The sequence below is a fragment of the Pseudophryne corroboree genome, chromosome 8 (genome assembly GCF_028390025.1).
Source record: "Pseudophryne corroboree isolate aPseCor3 chromosome 8, aPseCor3.hap2, whole genome shotgun sequence".
In the NCBI taxonomy this organism is placed as follows: Eukaryota; Metazoa; Chordata; class Amphibia; order Anura; family Myobatrachidae; genus Pseudophryne; species Pseudophryne corroboree.
In genome coordinates, this window is record NC_086451.1 from 20,933,816 (window position 1) to 20,950,038 (window position 16,223).

The window sequence follows — 16,223 nt, forward strand, 5'->3', positions numbered from 1 at the left end:
GTATAACCATCTCTAGTCTGACACAGGGTAACCATGGTATAGCCATCTCTAGTATGACACAGGGTAACCATGGTATAACGATCTCTAGTATGAGACATTATAACCGTGGTACAACCATCTCTAGTCTGACACAGGGTAACCGTGGTATAACCATCTCTAGTGTAACACAGTATAACCGTGGTATAACCATCTCTAGTCTGACACAGGGTAACCATGGTATAACCATCTCTAGTATGACACAGGGTAACAATGGTATAACCATCTCTAGTATGACACAGGGTAACCGTGGTATAACCATCTCTAGTATGACACAGGGTAACCTTGGTAAAACCATCTCTAGTGTGACACAGGGTAACCATGGTATAACCATTTCCTGCCTGACACAGGGTAACCGTGGTATAATCACCACCAGTATGACACAGGGTAAGCGCGGTATAACCATCTCTAGTAAGACACAGGGTAACCGTTGTATAACCATCACTAGTAAGACACAGTGTAACCGTTGTATAACCATCTCTAGTCTGACACAGGATAACCGTGGTATAACCATCTCTAGTATGACACAGTGTAACCATGGTATAACCATCTCTAGTCTGACACAGAGTAACCATGGAATCACCATCTCTATGATGATACAGGGTAACCGCGGTATAACCATCTCTAGTATGACACAGTGCAACCATGGAATCACCATCTCTATGATGATACAGGGTAACCGCGGTATAACCATCTCTAGTATGACACAGGGTAACCGTGATATAACCATCTCTAGTATGACACAGGGTAACCATGGTATAACGATCTCTAGTATGAGACATTATAACCGTGGTACAACCATCTCTGGTATGACACAGGGTAACCGTAGTATAACCATCTCTAGTATGACACAGGGTAATAATGGTATAACCATCTCTAGTATGACACAGGATAACCGTGGTATAACCATTTCTAGTATGACATAGAGTAACCGTGGTATAACCATCTCTAGTCTGACACAGTGTAACCATCTCTAGTCTGACGATGTGTAACTGTGGTATAACCATTCCTAGTATGACAGTGTAACCGTGGTATAACCATCTCTAGTATGGCACAGGGTAACCGTGGTATAACCATCTCTAGTATGACACAGGCTAACAATGGTATAACCATCTCTAGTATGACACAGGATAACCATGGTATAACCATCTCTAGTCTGACACAGTGCAACCGTAGTATAACCATCTCTAGTCTGACACAGGGTAACCGTGGTATAGCCATCTCTAGTATGACACAGGGTAACCGTGGTATTACCATCTCTAGTATGACACACGGTAACCGTTGTATAACCATCTCTAGTATGACACAGTATAACCGTGGTATAACCATCTCTAGTCTGACATTGGGTAAACGTGGTATAACCATCACTAGTCTGACACAGGGTAACCGTGATATAACCATCTCTAGTATGACACAGGGTAACCATGGTATAACGATCTCTAGTATGAGACATTATAACCGTGGTACAACCATCTCTGGTATGACACAGGGTAACCGTAGTATAACCATCTCTAGTATGACACAGGGTAATAATGGTATAACCATCTCTAGTATGACACAGGATAACCGTGGTATAACCATCTCTAGTATGACATAGAGTAACCGTGGTATAACCATCTCTAGTCTGACGATGTGTAACTGTGGTATAACCATGTCTAGTCTGACGATGTGTAACTGTGGTATAACCATTCCTAGGTATGACACAAGGCAACCATGGTATAACCATCTCTAGTATGACACAGTGTAACCGTGGTATAACCATCTCTAGTATGACACAGTGTAACCGTGGTATAACCATCTCTAGTATGGCACAGGGTAACCGTGGTATAACCATCTCTAGTATGACACAGGGTAACCATGGTATAACCATCTCTAGTATGACACAGGGTAACCGTGGTATAACCATCTCTAGTATGACACAGTGTAACCGTGGTATAACCATCTCTAGTCTGACACAGGGTAACCGTGGTATAACCATCTCTATTATGACATAGGGTAACCATGGTATAACCATCTCTAGTCTGACACAGTATAACCGTGGTATAACCATCTCTAGTCTGACACAGGGTAACCGTGGTATAACCATCTCTATTATGACATAGGGTAACCGTGGTATAACCATCTCTATTATGACATAGGGTAACCGTGGTATAATCATCTCTAGTATGACACAGGGTAACTGTGGTATAACCATCTCTAGTCTGACACAGTGCAACCGTGGTATAATCATCTCTAGTATGACACAGTGTAACCGTGGTATAACCATCTCTATTATGACATAGGGTAACCGTGGTATAATCATCTCTAGTATGACACAGGGTAACTGTGGTATAACCATCTCTAGTATGACACAGTGTACCGTGGTATAACCATCTCTAGTCTGACACAGGGTAACCGTGGTATAACCATCTCTATTATGACATAGGGTAACCATGGTATAACCATCTCTAGTCTGACACAGTATAACCGTGGTATAACCATCTCTAGTCTGACACAGGGTAACCGTGGTATAACCATCTCTATTATGACATAGGGTAACCGTGGTATAATCATCTCTAGTATGACACAGGGTAACTGTGGTATAACCATCTCTAGTATGACACAGGATAACCGTGGTATAACCATCTCTAGGATGACACAGGGTAACCGTGGTATAACTATCTCAAGTATGACACAGGGTAACCATAGTATAACCATCTCTAGTCTGCCACAGAGTAACCGTGGTATAACCATCACTAGTCTGACACAGGGTAACCGTGATATAACCATCTCTAGTATGACACAGGGTAACCATGGTATAACGATCTCTAGTATGAGACATTATAACCGTGGTACAACCATCTCTGGTATGGCACAGGGTAACCATGGTATAACCATCTCTAGTATGACACAGGGTAACCGTGGTATAACCATCTCTAGTATGACACAGTGTAACCGTGGTATAACCATCTCTAGTCTGACACAGGGTAACCGTGGTATAACCATCTCTAGTATGACACAGGGTAACCATGGTATAACCATCTCTAGTATGACACAGGGTAACCGTGGTATAACCATCTCTAGTATGACACAGTGTAACCGTGGTATAACCATCTCTATTATGACATAGGGTAACCGTGGTATAACCATCTCTAGTCTGACACAGTATAACCGTGGTATAACCATCTCTAGTATGACACAGGGTAACCTTGGTATAACCATCTCTAGTGTGACACAGGTTAACCATGGTATAACCATTTCCTGCCTGACACAGGGTAACCGTGGTATAATCACCACCAGTATGACACAGGGTAAGCGTGGTATAACCATCTCTAGTCTGACACAGTGTAACCATCTCTAGTATGACACAGGGTAAGCGTGGTATAACCATCTCTAGTCTGACATAGTGTAACCATCTCTAGTATGACACAGGATAACCGTGGTATAACCATCACTAGTAAGACACAGTGTAAACGTTGTATAACCATCTCTAGTCTGACACTGGGTAACCGTGGTATAACCATCTCTAGTGTGACATAAGGTAACCGTGGTATAACCATCTCTAGTATGACACAAAGTAACCGTGGTATAACCATCTCTAGTATGACACAGGGTAACCGTGGTATAACCATCTCTAGTATGACACAGGGTAACCGTGGTATAACCATCTCTAGTATGACACAGGGTAACCTTGGTAAAACCATCTCTAGTGTGACACAGGGTAACCATGGTATAACCATTTCCTGCCTGACACAGGGTAACCGTGGTATAATCACCACCAGTATGACACAGGGTAAGCGTGGTATAACCATCTCTAGTAAGACACAGGGTAACCGTGGTATAACCATCACTAGTAAGACACAGTGTAACCGTTGTATAACCATCTCTAGTCTGACACAGGATAACCGTGGTATAACCATCTCTAGTATGACACAGTGTAACCATGGTATAACCATCTCTAGTCTGACACAGAGTAACCATGGAATCACCATCTCTATGATGATACAGGGTAACCGCGGTATAACCATCTCTAGTATGACACAGTGCAACCATGGAATCACCATCTCTATGATGATACAGGGTAACCGCGGTATAACCATCTCTAGTATGACACAGGGTAACCGTGATATAACCATCTCTAGTGTGACACAGGGTAACCGTGGTATAACCATCTCTAGTATGACACAGGGTAACCGTAGTATATCCATCTCTAGTCTGACACAGGGTAACCGTGATATAACCATCTCTAGTATGACACAGGGTAACCGTGGTATAACCATCTCTAGTCTGACACAGTGTAACCGTAGTATATCCATTTCTAGTCTGACACAGGGTAACCGCGGTATAACCATCTCTAGTATGACACAGGGTAACCGTGGTATTACCATCTCTAGTATGACACAGGGTAACCGTGGTATAACCATCTCTAGTATGACACAGTATAACCATGGTATAACCATCTCTAGTATGACACAGGGTAACCGCGGTATAACCATCTCTAGTATGACACAGGGTAACCGTGGTATAACCATCTCTAGTCTGACATAGGGTAACCGTGGTATAACCATCTCTAGTCTGACACAGGGTAACCGTGGTATAACTATCTCTAGTCTGATATAGGGTAACCGTGGTATAACCATCTCTAGTATGACGCAGGGTAACTGTGGTATAACCATCTCTAGTATGGCACAGGGTAACCGTGGTATAACCATCTCTAGTAAGACACAGGGTAACCGTGGTATAACCATCACTAGTAAGACACAGTGTAACCGTTGTATAACCATCTCTAGTCTGACACAGGATAACCGTGGTATAACCATCTCTAGTATGACACAGTGTAACCATGGTATAACCATCTCTAGTCTGACACAGAGTAACCATGGAATCACCATCTCTATGATGATACAGGGTAACCGCGGTATAACCATCTCTAGTATGACACAGTGCAACCATGGAATCACCATCTCTATGATGATACAGGGTAACCGCGGTATAACCATCTCTAGTATGACACAGGGTAACCGTGATATAACCATCTCTAGTGTGACACAGGGTAACCGTGGTATAACCATCTCTAGTATGACACAGGGTAACCGTAGTATATCCATCTCTAGTCTGACACAGGGTAACCGTGATATAACCATCTCTAGTATGACACAGGGTAACCGTGGTATAACCATCTCTAGTCTGACACAGTGTAACCGTAGTATATCCATTTCTAGTCTGACACAGGGTAACCGCGGTATAACCATCTCTAGTATGACACAGGGTAACCGTGGTATTACCATCTCTAGTATGACACAGGGTAACCGTGGTATAACCATCTCTAGTATGACACAGTATAACCATGGTATAACCATCTCTAGTATGACACAGGGTAACCGCGGTATAACCATCTCTAGTATGACACAGGGTAACCGTGGTATAACCATCTCTAGTCTGACATAGGGTAACCGTGGTATAACCATCTCTAGTCTGACACAGGGTAACCGTGGTATAACTATCTCTAGTCTGATATAGGGTAACCGTGGTATAACCATCTCTAGTATGACGCAGGGTAACTGTGGTATAACCATCTCTAGTATGGCACAGGGTAACCGTGGTATAACCATCTCTAGTATGACACAGGGTAACCGTGGTATAACCATCTCTAGTATGACACAGTGTAACCGTGGTATAACCATCTCTAGTCTGACACAGGGTAACCGTGGTATAACCATCTCTAGTATGACACAGGGTAACCATGGTATAACCATCTCTAGTATGACACAGGGTAACCGTGGTATAACCATCTCTAGTATGACACAGTGTAACCGTGGTATAACCATCTCTAGTCTGACACAGGGTAACCGTGGTATAACCATCTCTATTATGACATAGGGTAACCGTGGTATAACCATCTCTAGTCTGACACAGTATAACCGTGGTATAACCATCTCTAGTATGACACAGGGTAACCTTGGTATAACCATCTCTAGTGTGACACAGGTTAACCATGGTATAACCATTTCCTGCCTGACACAGGGTAACCGTGGTATAATCACCACCAGTATGACACAGGGTAAGCGTGGTATAACCATCTCTAGTCTGACACAGTGTAACCATCTCTAGTATGACACAGGGTAAGCGTGGTATAACCATCTCTAGTCTGACATAGTATAACCATCTCTAGTATGACACAGGATAACCGTGGTATAACCATCACTAGTAAGACACAGTGTAAACGTTGTATAACCATCTCTAGTCTGACACTGGGTAACCGTGGTATAACCATCTCTAGTGTGACATAAGGTAACCGTGGTATAACCCTCTCTAGTATGACACAGTATAACCGTAGTATAACCATCTCTAGTATGACACAAAGTAACCGCGGTATAACCATCTCTAGTATGACACAGGGTAACCGTGGTATAACCATCTCTAGTCTGACATAGGGTAACCGTGGTATAACCATCTCTAGTCTGACACAGGGTAACCGTGGTATAACTATCTGTAGTCTGATATAGGGTAACCGTGGTATAACCATCTCTAGTATGACGCAGGGTAACTGTGGTATAACCATCTCTAGTATGACGCAGGGTAACTGTGGTATAACCATCTCTAGTATGACACAGGGTAACCGTGGTATAACCATCTCTAGTATGACACAGGATAACCGTGGTATAACCATCTCTAGTATGACACAGGGTAACCTTGGTATAACCATCTCTAGTGTGACACACGGTAACCGTGGTATAACCATTTCCTGCCTGACACAGGGTAACCGTGGTACAATCACCACCAGTATGACACAGGGTAACCGTGGTATAACCATCTCTAGTCTAACACAGGATAACCGTGGTATAACCATCTCTAGTCTGACATAGGTTAACCGTGGTATAACCATCTCTAGTCTGACACAGGGTAACCGCGGTATAACCATCTCTAGTCTGACACAGGGTAACCGTGGTATAACCATCTCTAGTGTAACACAGTATAACCGTGGTATAACCATCTCTAGTCTGACACAGGGTAACCATGGTATAACCATCTCTAGTATGACACAGGGTAACCATGGTATAACGATCTCTAGTATGAGACATTATAACCGTGGTACAACCATCTCTAGTCTAACACAGGGTAACCGTGGTATAACCATCTCTAGTGTAACACAGTATAATCGTGGTATAACCATCTCTAGTCTGACACAGGGTAACCATGGTATAACCATCTCTAGTATGACACAGGGTAACAATGGTATAACCATCTCTAGTATGACACAGGGTAACCATGGTATAACCATCTCTAGTATGACACAGTGCAACCATGGTATAACCATCTCTAGTCTGACACAGAGTAACCATGGAATCACCATCTCTATGATGATACAGGGTAACCGCGGTATAACCATCTCTAGTATGACACAGTGCAACCATGGAATCACCATCTCTATGATGATACAGGGTAACCGCGGTATAACCATCTCTAGTATGACACAGGGTAACCGTAGTATATCCATCTCTAGTCTGACACAGGGTAACCGTGAAATAATCATCTCTAGTATGACACAGGGTAACCGTGGTATAACCATCTCTAGTCTGACACAGTGTAACCGTAGTATATCCATCTCTTGTCTGACACAGGGTAACCGCGGTATAACCATCTCTAGTATGACACAGGGTAACCGTGGTATTACCATCTCTAGTATGACACAGGGTAACCGTGGTATAACCATCTCTAGTATGACACAGTATAACCATGGTATAACCATCTCTAGTATGACACAGGGTAACCGCGGTATAACCATCTCTAGTATGACACAGGGTAACCGTGGTATAACCATCTCTAGTCTGACATAGGGTAACCGTGGTATAACCATCTCTAGTCTGACACAGGGTAACCGTGGTATAACTATCTCTAGTCTGATATAGGGTAACCGTGGTATAACCATCTCTAGTATGACGCAGGGTAACTGTGGTATAACCATCTCTAGTATGACACACGGTAACCGTGGTATAACCATCTCTAGTATGACACAGGGTAACCATCTCTAGTAGGACACAGGATAACCGTGGTATAACCATCTCTAGTATGACACAGGGTAACCTTGGTATAACCATCTCTACTGTGACACACGGTAACCGTGGTATAACCATTTCCTGCCTGACACAGGGTAACCGTGGTACAATCACCACCAGTATGACACAGGGTAACCGTGGTATAACCATCTCTAATCTGGTATAGGGTAACCGTGGTATAACCATCTCTAGTGTAACACAGTATAACCGTGGTATAACCATCTCTAGTCTGACACAGGGTAATCATGGTATAACCATCTCTCGTGTAACAGTATAACCGTGGTCTAACCATCTCTAGTCTGACATAGGGTAACCGTGGTCTAACCATCTCTAGTCTGACATAGGGTAACCGTGGTATAGCCATCTCTAGTATGACACAGGGTAACCGTGGTATAACCATCTCTAGTATGACACAGGGTAACCGTAGTATATCCATCTCTAGTCTGACACAGGGTAACCGTGGTATAACCATCTCTAGTGTGACACAGGATTACCGTGGTATAACCATCTCTAGTATGACACAGTGTAACCGTATTATATCCATCTCTAGTCTGACACAGGGTAACCGTGGTATAACCATCTCTAGTATGACACAGGGTAACCGCGGTATAACCATCTCTAGTATGACACAGGGTAACCGTGGTATTACCATCTCTAGTAAGACACAGGGTAACCGTGGTAAAACCATCTCTAGTATGACACAGTATAACCATGGTATAACCATCTCTAGTATGACACAGGGTAACCGCGGTATAACCATCTCTAGTATGACACAGGGTAACCGTGGTATAACCATCTCTAGTCTGACATAGGGTAACCGTGGTATAACCATCTCTAGTCTGATATAGGGTAACCGTGGTATAACTATCTCTAGTCTGATATAGGGTAACCGTGGTATAACTATCTCTAGTCTGATATAGGGTAACCGTGGTATAACCATCTCTAGTATGACGCAGGGTAATTGTGGTATAACCATCTCTAGTATGACACAGGGTAACCGTGGTATAACCATCTCTAGTGTGACACAGGATAACCGTGGTATAACCATCTCTAGTATGACACAGGGTAACCTTGGTATAACCATCTCTAGTGTGACACACGGTAACCGTGGTATAACCATTTCCTGCCTGACACAGGGTAACCGTGGTACAATCACCACCAGTATGACACAGGGTAACCGTGGTATAACCATCTCTAGTCTAGTATAGGGTAACCGTGGTATAACCATCTCTAGTCTGGTATAGGATAACCGTGGTATAACCATCTCTAGTCTGACATAGGTTAGCCGTGGTATAACCATCTCTAGTATGACACAGGGTAACCGTGGTATAACCATCTCTAGTATGACACAGTATAACCATGGTATAACCATCTCTAGTATGACACAGGGTAACCGCGGTATAACCATCTCTAGTATGACACAGGGTAACCGCGGTATAACCATCTCTAGTATGACACAGGGTAACCGTGGTATAACCACCTCTAGTCTGACATAGGGTAACCGTGGTATAACCATCTCTAGTCTGACACAGGGTAACCGTGGTATAACTATCTCTAGTCTGATATAGGGTAACCGTGGTATAACCATCTCTATTGTAACAGTATAACCGTGGTCTAACCATCTCTAGTCTGACATAGGGTAACCGTGGTCTAACCATCTCTAGTCTGACATAGGGTAACCGTGGTATAACCATCTCTAGTATGACACAGGGTAACCGTGGTATAACCATCTCTAGTATGACACAGGGTAACCGTGGTATAACCATCTCTAGTATGACACAGGGTAACCGTGGTATAACCATCTCTATTGTGATAGTGTAACTATATATTACATAATACGATTGTGTATATTTATGCACAGCCCCTATAATACATGTCTCTACTTTCTCCATTGTTCCCTGGGTGTGTTTTTGTTTTTTTTAATAAGCAGTAACACTCAGGGTTTGGAGTACAGACATCCAGACAGCAAGGGAACCGTAAGAACCTAGAGGATGATGTGAGACTAGCATCTCTCAGTGCATTGACGTATTTGTGGGTTATCTGATACACTATAGCTATCACTGGTCTGATGAGAATCTGCAGTGTGAAATAATGTGTCATCCGTCGTCAGACCTAACGGTGATGTCTTTTACGGTGACATATCACTTATTGTGGCGCATTACTCTGCACAGGAAGTCTGCTTTCACGTATTTTTATTAACACGATTGGGAGCTATATACCGCTTGGCTAAAGAAAAACTAAATATTAACCATATACTGTACTTAGCTGAGCTGCCTTGATGGGAATGTTGGAAAAGCAGCCGTCAAGATCAAAGCTAGAGATTCACCTCTTCTATGTCCTAGCATGCGGTACTATCCACCACGCTGGGAACCAGCATGAAGCATTCCTGGTACCCTGGATATTACAGAGAGATGTGCTGTCATTGGGGTTAATGCCCAATCCTCAGTTCGGTATGCACTCGGAATCCCAGCAGCGGAACACTGACCCCCAACATCCCGAAGGTAAGTATCGGGGTCAGGGCCTGGGGAAAGGGGGGTGGGTTAGGGTTAGGCACTAGAGGGAGTAAGTTAGCTGATAAGGTTAGGGTAGTGGGCAGGCGAGGGGTAAAATAACTATCCCATCCCCTGACGGAATTCTCATGGTCAGGATACTGGTGCTGGTCATGTGACCGCCGCTATCCCGATCTAGACTAGGTTTAGGATGTGGTAAGGGGGGTTAGGGTTGGCGCCCCCCAGGAGGGTTAGGAGAGGGGGGTTAGGCACCACAGGGGAGGGTTAGGGCTACAGTAAGGGGGAGAAGGGGGGGGGGGGGTTAGGGGGTAAAAGGGTGAGGTGTATATCTTTTCCTAACCCCTGTCGGGATTCTAAACAGAATATTGGCGGTATACTGAACGCCAATATTCCAACCGGCGTCATTTCAGCCCCAACCCATTTTAGGATGGGTCCCAAGTCTAAATACATAATGCATTTACGTTTCATATACACCGTATATACATAGCCTGATGATCATTTTATACACAGTATTTGTAATAATTTGGTGCATAAAACAAAGTACAATGAGCCATCAGACAGCAATGGCGTCACTATTTCAGTCGCGTTCCAAAAATTCTGTATTTCTGAATATGCCGTCATTCAGAATTCCGGATATGGGAGACCCAACCTGTAGTGAAATATGTGTCATATATGCCAGTAGGTACAAGGCTGGTTTGTGGCGTCTCCCACGGAAACACGTTACATAAAACATGCACATCACCAATACACCCGGAAGCTGGAGACCCGTCACTATTACAGCCCCCTGGCCGGATGGTGTGGACCTGTAACATCTTAGCCAATAAAAAATCTCCACAAAGTGTCTGAGTAATTGTAAGTAACCCGGGCTGAAAGACTATGAATTCTCTACAAACTACCGTTATCCGACCTTTCCCATTAAAAGTTCCTCTTTCAGACATGCTAAGTGCACTCAGTCGCAGTGACATTCCTGAAAATAAATTCCTGGACAGGTGTCAGGGAGGATTACTGCAACGGATGCATGTAGGGCACCATAGCTGACAACTAATACTGTACTGTCAATTCAGGATAATGGAACTGGTTATTACAGCTTATTACAACAACAGCGCCATTCAGCAGACTGGCACCTGAGGTCTCGGTGCACCTCATCGTGCCAACCCAAGGTGCAATCTGAACTGCAACATCTCGACCCACTTGTCAAGGTGACTAATTATTAAACAATCCCATACAGGCCTTAATGTGTGCTAATGTTTCTCAATGCCAGCCCTCAGGGACCTTTAACAGTGCATGTTTTCCAGATCTCCTAGTTGGATAGAAACATAGAATTTGACTGCAGATTAAAACCACTTAGCCCATCCGTTATGCCCTAAACACATGTACACACTTACACACCAGGGTTAATTTTTTGTTGTTGTCAGGAGTCAATTGACCCACCGGTATATTTTTGGATTGTGGGAGGAAATGCACGCAAGTATGGAGAGAACATACAAACTCCACACAGTTTGGGCCATGGTGGGAATCGAACCCATGACCTCATTGCTGTGCTAACCATTACACTGTCTGTACTACCCTAGGTGTATACTCATTACTGGCAGACACATTTTAAAAGATCCACAGATGGTGCCAACTATGTCACTTGTGATACTGAGGAGATCTGGAAAACATGCACTGTTAGAGGTCCCTGAGGGCTAGAGATGTGAGACATTGATCTATAGTGTCACCACCAGACTGGCACGCATGGTACACAAAAGGGTCCTGAATGAGCAAATCATTCTGGTAGAAGAGGTAGGTGCCCCCGATTTGCTGATGAAGGTAGCACATCGAAATGAAAACCAGAAGAAACTCTTACAGCAAACAATCTCAACACATTGGCCACCATGATGGAGACGGAACTAGCGGAGGCTCCGATAACTCCCACCACCTTCTCCGGGCGGTTGAGAATAGCCGGCTCTCCGTTGGAACAGCGAATGTCTGAGGTGTCCTTCTGAATCAGTGCCTGAACAAACGTGAGGGACTGTTCCAGTGCGTAGGTGTCCCGGGAGCACGTGTCTAAAATACGAGCCCCCAGCGTCAGGTTGGGAAGGAGCTCGGGGTCCCCATTAATTTGATCCAGCGCATACAGCATAGCCTCCATCCGATGTACCCCAGCTTCCTTCTTTATTTCTCCGCAAGGAACCCCTGCTGGACCTTTGGCGTGAACCGGGAACAGTCCCCCCAAAGTAATGTCCCCGTCTATCTTAATAGAGTGAGGCTGAGTATTCTGCTGGGCCTCAGCCACTCTCTGCAGGACGAGGAGAAAGAAACAGGCTCTGGGTGATGGCGGAGGTCCCATGTCTTGGTGAGATCCCCTCCGAGGAGGACTGAAGATCTGGTAGACTCTGTCATTCAGGCTGTATCCGGACACATATGAATGGGAGCTTTCTGCGGAGAGATAACAGGGAGATGGGGCTCTGAGAAGGTTTCATGCAGTTGTAAAGCAAAGCTTTCATGGCAGAATATCAATCGGACTCAGTAGCAGCGTACAGGGATGCCCGGGGGATGCCAGAGCGAGGTGTACAAAGGTACGTTGACACTGGACAGGGAAACGGATAGAGACGGAAAAATAGACAGAAAAGGAGGGAGCAAATACAGGGAGAAGAATGTAACGGAACCTTCACAGGATAGAGAGAGGGGGCAGAGGCAGGCGTGCACACAGCGCACAGTCCTGCCAGTGACAGTCTGCCCCAGGCCATCGCTGCTTCTATTCTTTATATACTATTTATAACTAAGAGAAGGAGCACAAAATCCACACACTGCACGGCCCTGCACACAGCGATCTGACTCATCCGCGTGCTAGTAACACCAGCAGATTATACGTCCTCTGATAGATGGGGGGCAGCCCGTATGCAGCCCCTATATACAACGCCAAGGAGATATATGCAGCCCATTATATATACTTCAACATACACAGCATATACAGGACATATACAGCCCCAAATATATACACCGATGTTACGCAGGACATATACAGCCCAGATACATACACGAATGTGACGCAGGACATATACAGCCCCAGATACATACACCAATGTGACACAGGACATATACAGCCCAGATACATACACCAATGTGACACAGGACATATACAGCCCCAGATACATACACCAATGTGACGCAGGACATATACAGCCCAGATACATACACCAATGTAACACAGGACATATACAGCCCCAGATACATACACCAATGTGACACAGGAGATATAAAGCCCCAGATACATACACCAATGTGACACAGGACATATACAGCCCAGATACATACACCAATGTGACGCAGGACATATACAGCCCAGATACATACACCAATGTGACACAGGACATATACAGCCCAGATACATACACCAATGTGACACAGGACATATACAGCCCAGATACATACATCAATGTGACACAGGACATATACAGCCCAGATACATACACCAATGTGACACAGGACATATACAGCCCAGATACATACACCAATGTGACGCAGGACATATACAGCCCAGATACATACATCAATGTGACACAGGACATATACAGCCCCAGATACATACACCAATGTGACGCAGGACATATACAGCCCAGATACATACACCAATGTGACACAGGACATATACAGCCCAGTTACATACACCAATGTGACACAGGACATATACAGCCCAGATACATACACCAATGTGACGCAGGACATATACAGCCCAGATACATACACCAATGTGACACAGGACATATACAGCCCCAGATACATACACCAATGTGACACAGGAGATATAAAGCCCCAGATACATACACCAATGTGACACAGGACATATACAGCCCAGATACATACACCAATGTGACGCAGGACATATACAGCCCAGATACATACACCAATGTGACACAGGACATCAGGACGTATACAGCCCAGATACATACACCAATGTGACACAGGACATATACAGCCCCAGAAACATACACAAATGTCACACAGGACGTATACAGCCCAGATACATATACCAATGTGACACAGGACATATACAGCCCAGATACATACACCAATGTCACACAGGACATATACAGCCCAGATACATACACCAATGTGACACAGGACATATACAGCCCAGATACATACACCAATGTGACACAGGACATATACAGCCCAGATACATACACCAATGTGACACAGGACATAAACAGCCCCAGATACATACACCAATGTGACGCAGGACATATACAGCCCAGATACATACACCAATGTGACACAGGACATATACAGCCCAGTTACATACACCAATGTGACACAGGACATATACAGCCCAGATACATACACCAATGTGACGCAGGACATATACAGCCCAGATACATACACCAATGTGACACAGGACATATACAGCACCAGATACATACACCAATGTGACACAGGAGATATAAAGCCCCAGATACATACACCAATGTGACACAGGACATATACAGCCCATATACATACACGAATGTGACACAGGACATATACAGCCCCAGATACATACACCAATGTCACACAGGACGTATACAGCCCAGATACATACACCAATGTGACACAGGACATATACAGCCCCAGAAACATACACCAATGTCACACAGGACGTATACAGCCCAGATACATACACCAATGTGACACAGGACATATACAGCCCAGATACATACACCAATGTGACACAGGACATATACAGCCCAGATACATACACCAATGTGACACAGGACATATACAGCCCAGATACATACACCAATGTGACACAGGACATATACAGCCCAGATACATACACCAATGTGACACAGGACATATACAGCCCAGATATATACACTGATGTGACACAGGACATATACAGCCCCAGATACATACACCAATGTGACGCAGGACATATACAGCCCAGATATATACACTGATGTGACACAGGACATATACAGTCCATATACATACACCAATGTGACACAGGACATATACAGCCCAGATTAATACACTGATGTGACACAGGACATATACAGCCCCAGATACATACACCAATGTGACGCAGGACATATACAGCCCAGAAACATACACCAATGTGACACAGGACATATACAGCCCAGATACATACACCAATGTGACACAGGACATATACAGCCCAGATACATACACCAATGTGACACAGGACATATACAGCCCAGATACATACACCAATGTGACGCAGGACATATACAGCCCCAGATACATACACCAATGTGACACAGGACATATACAGCCCAGTTACATACACCAATGTGACACAGGACATATACAGCCCAGATACATACACCAATGTGACACAGGACATATACAGCCCCAGATACATACACCAATGTGAGACAGGACATATACAGCCCAGATACATACACCAATGTGACGCAGGACATATACAGCCCCAGATACATACACCAATGTGACACAGGACATATACAGCCCAGATACATACACCAATGTGACACAGGAGATATAAAGCCCCAGATACATACACGAATGTGACACAGGACATATACAGCCCCAGATACATACACCAATGTCACACAGGACGTATACAGCCCAGATACATACACCAATGTGACACAGGACATATACAGCCCCAGAAACATACACCAATGTGACACAGGAC

General features: G+C 44.3%; 1 protein-coding gene across 1 annotated transcript in view; it reads right to left on the reverse strand.

Annotated features, from left to right (window-relative positions):
* The window catches only part of LOC134948180 (metabotropic glutamate receptor 6-like), a 156,515-nt gene extending 143,460 nt beyond the window's left edge, over positions 1–13,055 (reverse strand). Inside the window, exon 1 of the mRNA XM_063936007.1 lies at positions 12,429–13,055. Within this exon, the coding sequence (XP_063792077.1) occupies positions 12,429–12,911 (483 nt within the window). The 5' untranslated portion in view covers positions 12,912–13,055. The remainder of the gene's footprint in view (positions 1–12,428) is intronic.
* Between the last annotated feature and the right edge of the window lie 3,168 nt (positions 13,056–16,223).